Source organism: Berghia stephanieae, chromosome 6 (assembly GCF_034508935.2).
Source record: "Berghia stephanieae isolate SIO BIC M18660-M18661 chromosome 6, UCSD_Bste_1.3, whole genome shotgun sequence".
Taxonomy (NCBI): Eukaryota; Metazoa; Mollusca; class Gastropoda; order Nudibranchia; family Aeolidiidae; genus Berghia; species Berghia stephanieae.
In genome coordinates, this window is record NC_088365.1 from 47643082 (window position 1) to 47658081 (window position 15000).

The following is a 15000-nucleotide window of genomic DNA, read 5'->3' on the forward strand; positions in this document are numbered from 1 at the left end:
AAAACAAAAAAAAAAAAATAATTAAAAACCCAAGAAAAATGGACAAACAAAACAAACAAAACAAATCTACAAATTAAATTTCACGATTCTGACATTTATTTCTATTCGATTCCATCTTCGACAGACATTACATCACAGAGAAAATGTGTTGTGACGGAGTTTCCGGGCGGGCGGGGTGCACGACCGTTACGTATGCGATTGCAGTGATGAGTTTGCGTCCTGGATAGATCGTCATAACATAGTAGTGTTAGAACCATTAGGAGTTGCATCTCTTACGACACAAAAAAACAAACAAACAAAAAAAAAACAAAAAAAAACAAACAAACAAAAAAAAAAACATAAAATAAATACCAAAAAAAAAAACCTCAGTAAAAGAAAACAAAAAACCCATACAACAACAACAACAACAACAACAACAACAACAACAACAACAACAACATAAACAACAACAGCTAAAAAAATCATCTCTGATTAGTCTAATTCTAAATTCTCTTACCGCAAAAAAACAAAAAACAAACAAAAAAAATAATAATAATAATAATAATAATAATAATAATAATAATAATAATAATAATAATAATAATAATAATAATATAATAATAATAATAAAAATAAAATAATAATAAATAATAAATAATAATAATAATAATAATAATAATAATAATAATAATAATAACAACAAAAAATAATAACAAAAAATAACAATAATAATAATAATAATAATAATAATAATAATAATAATAATAATAATAATAATAATAATAATAATAATAATAATAATAATAATAATTTAATTAAATTAAAAAAAAAAACCTCAGTAAAACTAAAAAAAAATAAAAAAATCCAAACAAAAACACCAACAACAGCTAAAAGTTTGCATGTACTTTCTAATCAGTTTAATTCTAAAATTCTCTTTGACAGAACCCCGATCCATTCCATTCCATTCCATCCCGACCTATATTATGTAATGCCTGACTTGAGTCGGCGGGACAAACAAATTAATATACAGACGAAAAGATATTATTATTTGACGTGAACTAGGGGGATTTAGAAGTCTCTACAATATAAACATTATCTGGATGGTTAGAAACCCCCCCACCCCAAAAAAAAATATGAACATTAGCTAATGGATGCTTTGATAAGTAGGATGTATTGTTGATTGACATGGATTACGATATTATTATTGAAATAGTTGAGTAGAATTAGATGGATGAGATGCGATGGAGATCATGGAATTGAAGTGACTGTACTGAAAGAGGGGTAAGGACTGAAAAAGAGACGTGGAGGGTTTATATATATATATATATATATATATATATATATATATATATATATATATATATATATATATATATATATATATATATATGGGGTAAAGCAACTAGACACACCGATTGATATTATATTATCATTAGGTAGAGGGATTAAATGGATATTATATATATATATATATATATATATATATATATATATATATATATATATACATCCATCCATCTATCTATCCATATAACTCTTTATATATCTATCTGTGTATATATATATATATATATACATATATATATATATGTGTGTGGAGAGAGAGAGAGAGAGAGAGAGAGAGAGAGAGAGAGAGAGAGAGAGAGAGAGAGAGAGAGAGAGATGGATACAGGGATGGATGATGGATGGATGGATGGATTGATGGTGGGGGATGGAGAGAAATAGGGAGATGAAGAGAGAGAGAGACAGAAGAGAGAAAAAATTTGATGAAAGCAAGACAAATATAGGGATAGAGGTGGAGAGAAAAAAGGGAGGGAGAGGGAGGGAGTAATAGAGATATGGAGAGAGAGAGAGAGTGAGAGAGAGAGAGCAAGAGAGAGAGTGTGTGTGTGAGAGAGAGAGCAAGAGAGAGAGAGAGAGAGAGAGCAAAGAGGTAGATAGATAGATAGAGAGAAAGAGATATATTGGATTAATAGATGGGTGGAAGAACGTAAAATACGTTAAGCGAACAGAAAGATGAATGCCCAAGCCTTCGGATCGATGTGAATTTGATTGTATCGTGAAATTCGCAATACTCTCCCTTTATACTGATCTCTCTCTCTCTCTCTCTCTCTCTCTCTCTCTCTCTCTCTTTCTCTCTCTATCTATCTATCTCTATCTCTCTGTCTTTCTTTCTTTTTTTTATCTATTTCTCCAACTCCCTCGCATTACTGCTTATTTATACTCTCTCTCCCTCTCCCTCTCTGTCTCTCCCTCTCTCTCGATCTCTCTCTCTCTCCCTTCTATCTTTCTGTCCCCACCTCTCTTTCTATTCCTCCCTCTTTATCACCTTATGCATTCAAGCTATAAAAATAATCTCCCCAAAGCGATGTCATGTCGTGATGGCCACTTTAAAAAAAGAAAGAAATAAAATCATTGATTTCCTATTCACGCGATTTATTTTTGTCTTCATCTGAAAAGCCCTACTCCACATCGTTAACACTTAATAAATCTCTCCTTACCGACCATTTTCAGTACTTTCCCAAAATGGCAGGCGTACCCAGCAGAAAAATAAAATAAAATTCACTTTATTCATCCCATAGGGGAAATTTGTCTGTAGGGTCTATTCCAAGGGAAGACTGGAATAATCCAGGCGTTAGCCGCAGTGCAGCGCCGCAAATTGAGCTAGGGCGAGGTGACTTGATCAAGGCCACACAGCGCAGCTGGTAATCGAACTCGGTACCTTTCGGGGTACGAAGCGAAGACCGAACCGCTGAGCCACGCTGCCCCTAAAATTTGATTCTTCAAAGTTTGTGATGTATAAAATATAAATCTGAATAAGACAAAATGTATAATATTGTGTCGTAAAAAAATATGTTTTAGGTGGTAAGGAGAGGGTTAACGTTCGGCTAAGCGGTCTTGAAGTAGGACACTTTCTATGGGGGGTTACGAGTCCAGATTCGAACCCCGCTGCGATATGGGCTGTCCCGCAAAGATGAGCCCCAAGAAAAACGTCTCTTTACTCACATCATCTCACCAGCACACTCGGGGTGTGAATAAATGAGTACGTACTTGGTCGAAATCAGCCTAGCTGCTGTCGAAAAATTCCAATGTAATAATAACGCACGTTAGATACCTGGAAACGACTTTTTGCTTACATTATCTCACCACACTCGGGTGTAAAATGAGTAATTGGTCGAAATCAGCCTAGCATCTGTCGAAAAACTCAAATGTAATAACGCACGTTAGATACCGGGAAGCTACTTTTTATTTTACTCACATTATCTCACCACACTGGGGTGTAAAATGAGTAACTGGTCGATAAAATCCTCGTATCAGCCAAAAAAAAAAAAAAAATGGAAATGTAACAGCGCTCCACAAGCGGTCGCCTAAGGTCCTCTATGTTGAGTCTTACAGTTGGCTTGGTACCCGCCGTTGTAAAACTCCTATATAGCGCAATATTCACTTAATGTGCTTAAGACGCTTTACGTGTGGTCCTAAGCCAACAGCAACACTTAACATGTGTTTAAGGGATGTGCATGTGTGTATGTATGTGTGTGTGTCTATGTGCGAGTTCGTGCACAGTATACTTATATGATTGTACGTTTGTGTGTGTGTGTGTGTTGTGTGAGTGTGAGTTTGTGTATAGTTTGTTTATAATATGCTTGCGCGCGCGCGCATGTGTGTGGGTGGTGTATGTGTGTGAGTGTGTGTGTGTGTTTATAAGTTTTGCGGTTACGTGTGTGAAAGTTGATGCCATATGTGTATAAAGGGGTAAGGGGGGAGGGGGGGGGTGAAGGTATGTGGGGGGAGGGTGACGGTATGTTGGGGGGGGGGGGGGGGGGGGGGTTAAGGTCTATCAGACTGCCGTGACTCACACAAGGAAAGTTAGATCAAATCGAGGTGAACTGACAAGGACGATGGATGTCTTATGTCTACAGAATGGACCTTAGAGGAAATTGAAAGGGGGCTTATCACCTGTAGGATCTATTTGTAAACCCTAGACGGCCACACACACACACACACAAAACACACACACACATATGCAAACTCTCTCTCTCCACTCTCTCTCTATCCCTCTTTCTTACTCTCTCTCTATCCCTCTTTCTTACTCTCTCTCTCTCTCTCTCTCTCTCTCTCCGCTCACTCTCTTCGCCCGTCTCTCTATCTCCTCCTCCCCAACTCTCTCTCTCTCTCTCTCTCTCTCTCTCTCTCTCTCTCTCTCTCAATTTCTCTTTCTTTCTTTCTCTATCTGGATACCTTTATTCGTTGAGATAATATTCCCTCACCTAACCCTTCAAATCATCCTCAGAGGAAATTGAAAGATGTCTCGAAGCCTGTGGGATAGAATCGAATTCACTGAAGGCTGGAACACGATACTCCCTATCCAATGTAACACTATCTCCTACATCTCTCTCTCTCTCTCTCTCTCTCTCTCTCTCTCTCTCTCTATCTATCTATCTATCTCTCTCTCTATCTCTCTCTCTCTATCTCTCTCTTTTATCTCTCTCTATCTTCTATCTCTCTCTCTATCTCTCTCTATCTCTCTATCTCTCTCTCTATCTTCTATCTACTCTCTCTCTATCTATCTATCTATCTCTCTCTTATTATCTATCTTTATTTATATATATTATATATTTTTTATCTCTCTTACTATCTCTCCTCTTATTTCTCTTCTCCCTTTTCTCTCTCTCTCTCTCTCTTTCTCTCTTCTCTAGTCTCTATCGCCTCCCCTCTCCCTCTCCTCTCCTCCTCCCCTCCCTCTCTCTCCCTGACCCCCTCCCTCTCTGCCCCCCCCCCCCTCCCCCCCCCCCCCCCTCTCTCTCTCCCCCCCCCCCCCCCCATCTCTCTCTCCCTCCCTCCTTCTCTCGAGTGCCAGTTCAACCCGATCAATTTAACCTTTATATTTGCAAGCCAAACATAAAATCTTTTTAGATACAATAAAATTGTACAGTAATATATGTCCTATTATTCTATTTTTCTCCCCCTTTTCAAAAAAAAAAAATGCTGGATCAAATATCGAAAAGAATGAATATAACAACAGTTTCGAAAAATACCAAACACGGAACGTTTATTGCTCAAAACCCTTCTTCAGACAATTAGCGAAGACAAAACAGAAAAGTGCTTGCGGACAGCAGTACTAATTATTTCTCTGTCGTTTGTCTAGAAATCATTTTTTTTAATTTAAAAATTGAGCTTTTATATAGTGCAATATCCACTACACGTGCTCAAAACGCTTTACAATGGGATCCTGGCCACAGCAACACTTAAAATGTAGGACGTGACATGACGCCAGTTAGGCGATATTACAATTTTTTCGGACAGATAGAACGATATTGACCGCCAGTTAATCATTTTACACCTGAGTACGGTGAGAGAATGTGAGTAAAGAGTCTTTTCCAAGGACTCAACTACGCGCCTAGCGAGGCTCGAACCCAAGTCCTTCCGATCCGAAACCGAGTGTCATACCACAAGACCACATAGCCGCACAATTGATTCATTAATGTTTTTTATTTTACTTTTTGTTGTAGTTATTGGCTGAAAAGGTGTTTTGAGCCCGAAATATTTCGTGTTTGGTGATTTGACCTTTTCAGTAGCTGTTGTATTCATTACTTGTTATAGTTACTACACAGCTTCTAGCATTTTACAATAAAGATCCAAAGATGATTATGGTGAATCCTATAGATAGAACGAAATCGAAGTCACTTGGCTCTTTGTATATCTTTTTTAGCCAGCCATTTTTATAAGTAGTAGTTTTCAGACTATGAACATTTAAAGGCTACATACACATAGTCTTGTGTGTCCGTACGTTATATCCTGCTGGCGGGTGTTGTGATTATTTTGGCTAAACGCACAGCATCAATAACATAAACCGATGGAGTCCTTGCACCGCGTTTAACTAGAAACTTTCTTTTCCTTTATTTAAATTATTTAATATTTTAATTAAATTTTTTTTTTTTTTTTACAAATAATAATAAATTCTCACAAGTGTGAATGAACTACGCTCTATTCAATCTAATATTTGCATCAACACCTTTTGAAAATATAATCACAACCGTGAATGAATATTTGTATTGTAAAACGAAATGAAAATTAAACAAAAAAAGACACACACACACACACAAAAGGTATCGATCGATATTGTAATTGAACGAACCAAAAGAATCGCCCAGCCGTGGCATAACGAGATGCAATGATGTGCACCGTGCGAATACATGAATCAATATTTAAATAGCCGATTATTGATCAAGTCACTGATAACCAATTGACCCAATTAAACCGAGAGGTGTGTCCCCGTGTCATAAAAAGCCTCGCCCCCCCCCCCCCGCTCTTTTTCAGTCTTATATATATATATATATATATATATATATATATATATATATATATGTGTGTGTCTGTGTGTGTGTGTGTGTGTGTGTGTATGTGTGTGCGTGTTTGTGTGTGTATGTGTATATTTATTAATTTGTTTACATATGATTTGTTATTGCCATTGTGAAGCGCTATTTAGCATTGTAAATGCATAATGGCGCTATATAAATTTTCTATTACATTACATTACATTATATTACATTACATTACATAACATTATTGCAGGAATATGCGACCCATCGTCTCAAAACTGTATTAAGTCGGGACGACCTGGACGGTGAAAAATAAATTAATGTGAGGCTACTATTGGTCTTGTGGTAAGACACGACACTCGCATTCGGGTCGTAAGGTCCTGGGTTCGAGCCTCGCTCTGAGCGGCGCATAGAGGAGACCTTAGAAAAGGCTCTTTACTCCCATTCTCTCACCGCACTCAGGTGTAAAATGAGTATGGTCATTAACAGCATTATCCATGTCGGAAAGAAATTGCAATATAGCCTAACAGGCGTCATGTCTCTTCCTACATGCTACGTGTTGCTGTTGGCCAGGGACCCTTTGTAAAGCGCTTTGAGCGCTTTTAGTTGATATTGCCCTGTATAAAAGCTCAATAATAATAATAATAATAATAATAATAATAATAATAATAATAATAATAATAATAATAATAATAATAATAATAATAATAATAATGCATCGTTTATACTTCTATCTAATCCCTAAACAGATGGAACTGAACTGTCTGTAGGAGTCACAGTTAAAGAAATCATCATAACATTGAAATAAGGATGAGTTGAGACATCAAAAGTGAATAGTTTTCTAGAGAGCACTTTAACACAATCTTTTGATCACCTTTAAGCCAGTGCTGGACATATTAAATAAGTTTTTAAAATATCTCAACGATCTACAGAGTCGTGGAGTAGCCTTAAAATTTAATTACATTGCCTTCACCAAAACCAACCTTACTTTACAATTTGAGAAAAGTAATATCTTAGAAAATAACGTCAACTAACAAAATGGCAAATATACGGCAGCTTCCAGCTCCGCCAACATAAAAAAACATCCAAGACAAACCGTTGATGAACATATTCATTCTGTCAAAGATAAAGATCGGATGGCCGGGTATTACCGCTGCTTCAATCGTCAAAAGTTCAGCACTTCACGGCTAGCAACCCATGACACAACACTTCCGGTATCAGCATGACGTCACTTCCCGGTCAACATGACACGACCTGGCTGCAGCTGGTACGCGGACGACTCGCGAACGTTCTTTGGCTTTTACTGGTCATGATGGTCCTGATGATGACGACGTCAACAACGTCCCTCCACAACCAGATGTACGCCTACGGCAGCTCGCCCGAGAGCAGCTACGTCGAGTTCCTACCCCAGATCAAGGAAATGGAGGAAGCTCTCGCCGACCCGTCGCGCTCGGAATGCCCGGACTCCTGCGACTGCTATCACACGTTCACATCCAGGAGGGAAATCCCCGGAGGTTTTGTCCTGCACGTCGATTGTTCGCAGCGCGGGATGTCCGATTTTCCTGCCGAGATTCCCAAGCACGCTTACACGTTGGATATGTCTGGAAATAAGCTCATCAACATCACGTCACTTCCGAGACTGACTAATCTGAGGGAACTGAATCTGGCGGATAACTGGCTGCGTCACATTGACAACAAATGGGTCTTCGAACATTCCCCAAATCTCAGAGTGCTGCGGTGAGTTAAGATTTAAACACCAAAATATGCCCTCCAGAGTTTAAGTTTTCTTTACTTAGTTGAAAGTTGATTCAAATTGCTGTAGCGTAAAAAAAAAAATTGCTCTTAGTTATAACTTACTGTGCCTCGAAATAAAACTTTTAAACGAACAATATGGGAGAAGAGGGCGATTAAAGAGTGAGAGTATATCTTCAAACCTGTTGATAGACCAGCTTTTTCCAGTTGAGTAATGTATTTCTTGAATCGAATTTACACTTCCCTTTACACGGTATCACAACAAAGAACTCATTTAAAATTGGTCTCTTATCAGAGTTTTTTTTTTTAATGGTGAGAGTAGTTCTCCTCTTAAAGATATTTTATAATATCATGATGACATATCACCAAAAAATAAATTAAAAAAAAAACAAACAAAAAAAAAACAACAACATTGGGACAATAAAAATTAGAATACCCATTCAAAAGTGATTGGCTACACGTTTTTCTTTTTCATTTTTTTTTTTTTTTTTTTGCAGATCGTGTTTTTTTTTCATCATGCCATTTGTGCGACTGAACCATAGACAATTCCACCTTTAACAAATGTTTCAATTATGTCCACAGTTTGTCTGAAAACCGCCTACGCTCCGTCCAGCATGGTAGTTTCAGCGGTCTGGACCGGCTGGAGGAATTGGACTTGTCCATGAATATACTCACCTCACTGGACACGCACGCCTTGTCCGGATTACAAAACTTGAAGGTATTATTAACACTGAAACGTATTGTGGTTTGTAAAGAGGGAAATGTCTTTATAAGGATGCATCCTTCGCCATTTTATGCCGATGTGGGGTTTTCCCCCTGTTCACTTTACTCCCGATTTATTTGTTAATTTTGTTTTGTTTGTTGCTTTAGGTCTCTTCCAACACAATTGAGGTTATATGAAAGACCGCTGAAACAAAAAAAAAACAAGCAATCTAACAAAAATAGTACAAATATAAATCAAAATCATAACCTAAAGATATCATAAGCTAAATTATAAATAACCAAGAACAAACAGGCAGAAGATTTACAGAAAAAAAATACCCCCTGTCAAAAATACAATCACAAACCAAAGAAGCAGGATAGGCTAGTAAAGAGAAAAAGAAACGACATCACTATCGGATCGTACACCCATGCGAACATCATAGATATATGATTCAAGGGTGATGCTCCCATCCAACCACCCGCTATTTGTTAATTTAGCAACATTGATAACTAAGCAGAAATGCAGTTGATATTCCCTTTAGCGAAGTCAAATTAAATTCTACTTTATAGTATCAGATAAATTGAAGTTAGATGTAATTTAAGTCTATTAATTCAATTAATCAAACTTCAATAACAGTCCTGTATCATTAGTCTTTGTGAAATTCACTTAACATAAATGTCAAATCTTTGAAATGTTATTTTATATTTAATGACGATTTATATAATAGATTATGTGTAATGGTATGTTTATTGTAGTATTTTTTATAACTGTAAAGAAGTAATAATAATAATAATAATAATAATAATAATAATAATAATAATAATAATACTTTATTGCATCCCAAAAAGGAAATTTTTTGTACAGACGTGTTATAATTTACACATAAGATAAAAAGAAGCAAGAACTGGTGTAAGATAAAAAAAAAGACAAGGTGTGTATGAAATAGAGGTAGACGGAGCTGAAAGAAAAAATACTTTGATTATTTTTTTTTTCATGTACGTTTCTGTCTGATTTGTCTGCACTGTTTCATACACACCTCTTCATGAATAATGAACACGATCTAGCATTTCTAGAGGGTAAAATTTTCCTTCTCTATCAATAGGTGCTGCGATTGGACAGAAACCAACTGTATGATTTTTCCCGAGACTGGTTCATGTCTTTGACTTCACTGATTGAGCTGTATGCCAGTCACAACCACATTTCCGTGCTGGAGAGCCACGTGCTAGACCGGCTGACACATCTACAGCACCTCGATGTATCCGAGAACGCTCTCCGCATGGTTCATCGAGAGGCTCTTGTGGGCCTCACAAACCTCAAATTCCTCAACCTCTCTTCCAATACACAGCTCGCCACGCTGCCTAGTCCAGCCTTTTCAAGAAAAATCATGCCACGCTTGGACATTCTTCTATCAGATGATACGAACATGAGAAGACTGCCGCCTTACTCTGCGGTCAATCTTTCAGTCACAGAACTATCCATCAGTTTTATGCCGAGGCTGAGGGTGATTGAAAAACACTCAATTTTTAACTGTACGCGCCTTCATAACTTACAAATCCACGACAACCCACTGCTTGTGTTCCTCCACCCATTATCATTTTCATCTCTCCCTTCCTTGAAACGTCTTCACATTCATAACAACGGCCTTATCGTGGTGCCTGGGCAAATCGTCAAATCACTTCCGGCTCTCAGCGACCTTCAACTCGATCACAATCCACTCCACTGCGATTGCAACAGCTACTGGCTGCGCAAAGAGCTGGAGACGTTTAGCCTAAAACGACGCCAAAGAACCATCGGTCTATCCGACGTTCCCAAATCCAAAGAATCCGCAATAAATTCCACAACCTCCGATTCCATAACGTCATCGCCAGTAGAAACAATCCATAAAAACTCACCAAATTTGTATCAAACATCACCATCCACCTTCATCCGAGAACCCGACAGGCTCGCCTGCTTTTTCCCTAAATCCCAACAAAAACCTCCGTCCACAGAGCCTATGATCCAGCTCGCGTTCCAATATTTCTCCCCTACTTGCCAACCATCCACCCTACCCTTATTTCCCCCGATCATCAACATGACGCTTGGCGCAGATCTCACACTAGAGTGCCAAGGCATCGGCGTCCCAACCCCACAAATGTCCTGGCTGTTGCCCAACGGGAACGAAGTCAATTCGTCCACACTCAACTCGGACCGAGATCAAAAATCCTCGTCCAGACTTCAACTAATTGACGATACTTTACTTAAAATCAAAAACGTGCGCGTATCAGACAGTGGTTTATACGGGTGTAGTGCTTCGAATTCTCTGGGCACAGATATGACATCTGTGATGCTTCATGTGAAAAATAAGCCCCTTGATATACTCGGTGTGGAAGTAGGGTACGACTTTATCACAGTCGCCCTCGTGGGAAACATACCTCGCATGGAGTTACGGGATTTTCAAATATATTATAAAGATGCTAAAAAACTCGACAATTTACCGCCAGTCGAAAAAATCAAAGGAGATGCCCTCACGTCTAAATCTCATTATAAAGTGCTACGTTTCACAACGCACGGGTCTTTCCACAGACTGAAAATCAGAAATCTAAAACCGCATACCGAATATAAAGTGTGCCTGGCGTACAAGGACTCTCACTTGGTGTCCTGCAAAAAGTGGACGACCTCTAACGTTCTCAGAGTGGTCCAGACGCGCCAAGGAATCGTCCGCGTCAACAAGACGCAAGTCGTCGCCGCCATCGTGGGCAGTCTGGCTTCCGTAGTCTTCCTCATGCTGGTCATTGCCTTTGTCAGGAGGCGGAAAAAGGCGGCGAACGGTTACCAGGAGTCGGTTGTTCGCCGGGACGAAAAGGCCAGCATTCCATTGGACGGAATGCTCTTGTCGAAGAGCACCAACCCATCTCTGAATTCGTCCAGAACGGCATTGTTATCCAATTCACATCTGTGAACAACGTGATGATGTCTCCTTCAATAGAAGTGGTCGTTGCTCGTGAATTGATTATATTTTTCCTGGATTATAATTAGTTCGTTGGCGCAATTTTTATTTGCAGGGAAGATGGTCAAATGGATTATGCAGAAAATACCTGAATGGCCGACGTTGGATTAGACAAAAGGAGCGGCATAAAAGCCAGAGTTTGAAAAGTGCTTCGTAATTCATCTCAAATGAATAAAAATGATAGTTTCCCTTGTTATTGTGTGATTTTATAATAAAATAGAAGCCTGTGATTGTGCATTTAGCGATATATATATATATTTTTTTTTTTTAAAAGGAATTAAAGGACCCAAGGTTGTATTCATCTTCCAATCTGAATTTAAACCGGAACAAATGGTAAACCTCCTAGAAAGGCTTTTTTCACGTTATCTTGGCTTGGTTGAAAAAGTAATCGACCGACCTACACCGGATTATTCACCATTTACATCAATCAAATAAAAACTATGATAATTCAAATGTGGAATATAAAACATTTCCACTTCCAAAAAACATCAGTTTGAAATCCACAAAAAAGGAGGATTTGAATGGAACCCAGTACTCTGAAATAATATAGATCAACGTTTATATCGATAACTTCCAACTTCCTCATCTTGGCTTATAGTATACACGCTGATAAAGATAATTTGTGATCCGCCTATTCCACAACTAGGGTGTTGATCCAACAGGATTCCTGAAAGTGTATGATGGACTGGCATCTTAGAAAGACCACTACAGAATGTCCACATGAATCACTCCATGTTGTCAGAGGCAAACAATACAAAACAAATTATGCTTAAGAAATAAACACAACCGTCGGAGAAATAAATATTCATGGCTCATTTATACTTAATGTTATAACAATATTATGTGGATAATATTATATAAATGATATATAACTTCTTGTTTTAAAATAGATTCAACCAACTGCAATACTTTATTAAGCAACCATAAATTCATGTGCAATAGCTCCCTGTATATATATATATATATATATATATATATATATATATATATATATATATATAGTTCGAAGATGACGTCACTCAGGCCTTTATTATTGTTTTTGCCATCCGCGTTTGTGAGTTGTTCTCACTAAACTGTATTAACCAGACTATAAAAGTTCATGGTTACACAGAGTTTGTGTGTTGGTCCGTTATACTTCCGGATGGCAATGTTGTGAACTCCTTGGCCAAGCGCATTCTATCTATCTATCTATCTATATATATATATATATATATATATATATATATATATATATATATATATATATATATAGTCCATTTATATCATCTTGAAAATATAATATTAATTATACGTATATACAATCGCATAATATTCTGGTAGCCCTATATCGTCCTTAAGTCCGAATAGCTTTCACGTGGTTGCGTACGTTTCGACAAATCGTGTTGCTTGCACTATTCGTCCTTCACACTAAAGCTGTGGCATATCCGTTTATGCTTTTACTTTACTGATTCGAATCCACGTAATTACATGATATATTCCGTATCGTCTTAATGTTTACAGAACCCACTCCTCGTTTGTGAGTCAAATTAATCACTTTGTAGTGAGTATAATGTGTGTTTGTGTTGTGTGTGTGTGTGTGTGTGTGTGTGTGTGTGTTAATTTCGTGGGGTTTTTTTTGTTTGTTTTTTTCTTCTGGGATATAATTTTTATTCCAGAATGGTGATTGATTTCTTATAAGGAACAATTGTCGTGTTCTCCTATTGATAAGTATCCAATTCAAATACCTGCTCGAGAGTTTGGGTTGGCTAGGCACAGAAGAAGATTCGGCAGGTTTTCTTTGTTTTGGTTTCTTTTTTTTTGTTTTTTTTTTGGAGGGGAGGGGGGTTGTTGTTGTTTTGTTTTGTTTGCTGTTGTTTTTTTTGTTTTTTTTTTTGGGGGGGGGGGGTTGTTCTTTTTTTATTTGTTTTCTCTTGTTGGTATTTTCCCTGCTTTTGTTTGATTTGTGTGTGTGTGTGTGTGTCTGTGTGTGTGTGTGTCTATTGTGTGTCTACGTGTGTTTTGCCTTTTTTACATTTTTTTTTTCAATCTATAATAGTGGGTAAGCACTCAGTAACTATTTGTTTTAAATGACTAGTATTCAATTTGTCAAAATATTATATTAGTCATAATAGTATAAGCAGCGCAAAAAAAAAAAAAAAAAAAAAAACAACACCAAATTTCTGTATCTGTTAAGAAGCAGTTTTATAAAAAAATGTTATAATCTTGATAATTCAGTGAGTGCCATCAATAATAGCTTGAATTTAGCCAAAAATTTTGAACGATGTCGATACCTGTCCTTTAACTTCAGAAAATTTTGTTATAAGTTGTACAGTCTTGAGTAGACAAGCTGTATGACATAATGATAGATTTAATTCATGGCGAATTCAATGCGTTTTCAAATTGGCAGTAAACGAGGTAATTGTATAGACGGGATGGAATTTGGCGGCTTTACAACACGCAAATTAATTCCAAAGCCGAAAGCACAACCTCTGCATTTAAACTTATCTCCATAGACGATGTCAATATATTAAAGATTAATAAAGGACACTAATACCAAGTCCTCAATATTTTCAGTACTTCATTCGTTAGCTAATACTATTAAGTATTTGGTATCCACTTTTGCCCTAACGAGAAGTTAGAATGTCAACGGGCTGGGATTTAAAATGTCAACGGGTTGAAACTGGGTGAAATAGAATGATACAGAACATAAAAGCCCAGTTCGGCCTAAGAACAATAACTTGCCTATGTTCTTAAACTCAGAACAAGGGGTAATGTTGTCAGGGGGTTGGGGTTGTTGTTTTGATCTGGGTATGGTCTGATAAAGTTACGATTACTGGCCAAAAACAAATTCCTAACTTTAGTTTAAAATTAAAAAATAGAAAGACGGAAATATATACATAATAAGATTGATATATTTAAAACAATGGTTACAAGAAAAATAAATCCACGATTTTTCTCAATAATTCTGTACTCAAACAGCTTTGTATGCAAATGCTGTATTCCAGATGTGTAATTTGGCTTATCGCCACTCAAGGTGGTATTTCAATAGATATTATTACAACTAACGTGTCTATACACGCAGTGATACAGACCTGCCAAGCATTCGACTTATTGTGTTATAGTGGAAAAAAGAATACCGTTTCGAAAGGGATTTGTGCTGCATTGTAGGTTAACAAACACGCAGGTCTGACATCCGAATCCACTTATGGGCCTGGTTTAACATTGTTGTATAATGTATTTTGCGTCATTTTTAAAAGATTTCTATTACAAGAATGAGCCCA

General features: G+C 37.3%; 2 protein-coding genes across 5 annotated transcripts in view; one reads left to right on the forward strand and one right to left on the reverse strand.

Annotated features, from left to right (window-relative positions):
* Positions 1-12521, forward strand: part of LOC144975153 (uncharacterized) — a 74267-nt gene extending 61746 nt beyond the window's left edge. For all 4 annotated transcript variants that reach the window (XM_078918939.1, XM_078918938.1, XM_078918937.1 and 1 more), the window contains 3 exons: positions 7049-8036; positions 8634-8769; positions 9857-12521. In XM_078918939.1, coding sequence (XP_078775065.1) covers positions 7522-8036; positions 8634-8769; positions 9857-11692 — 2487 coding nt within the window. In that variant the 5' untranslated portion in view covers positions 7049-7521 and the 3' untranslated portion in view covers positions 11693-12521. The remainder of the gene's footprint in view (positions 1-7048; positions 8037-8633; positions 8770-9856) is intronic.
* Positions 1-15000, reverse strand: part of LOC144975155 (mitochondrial inner membrane protease subunit 2-like) — a 246959-nt gene that overhangs the window by 197165 nt on the left and 34794 nt on the right. The window lies entirely within an intron of this gene.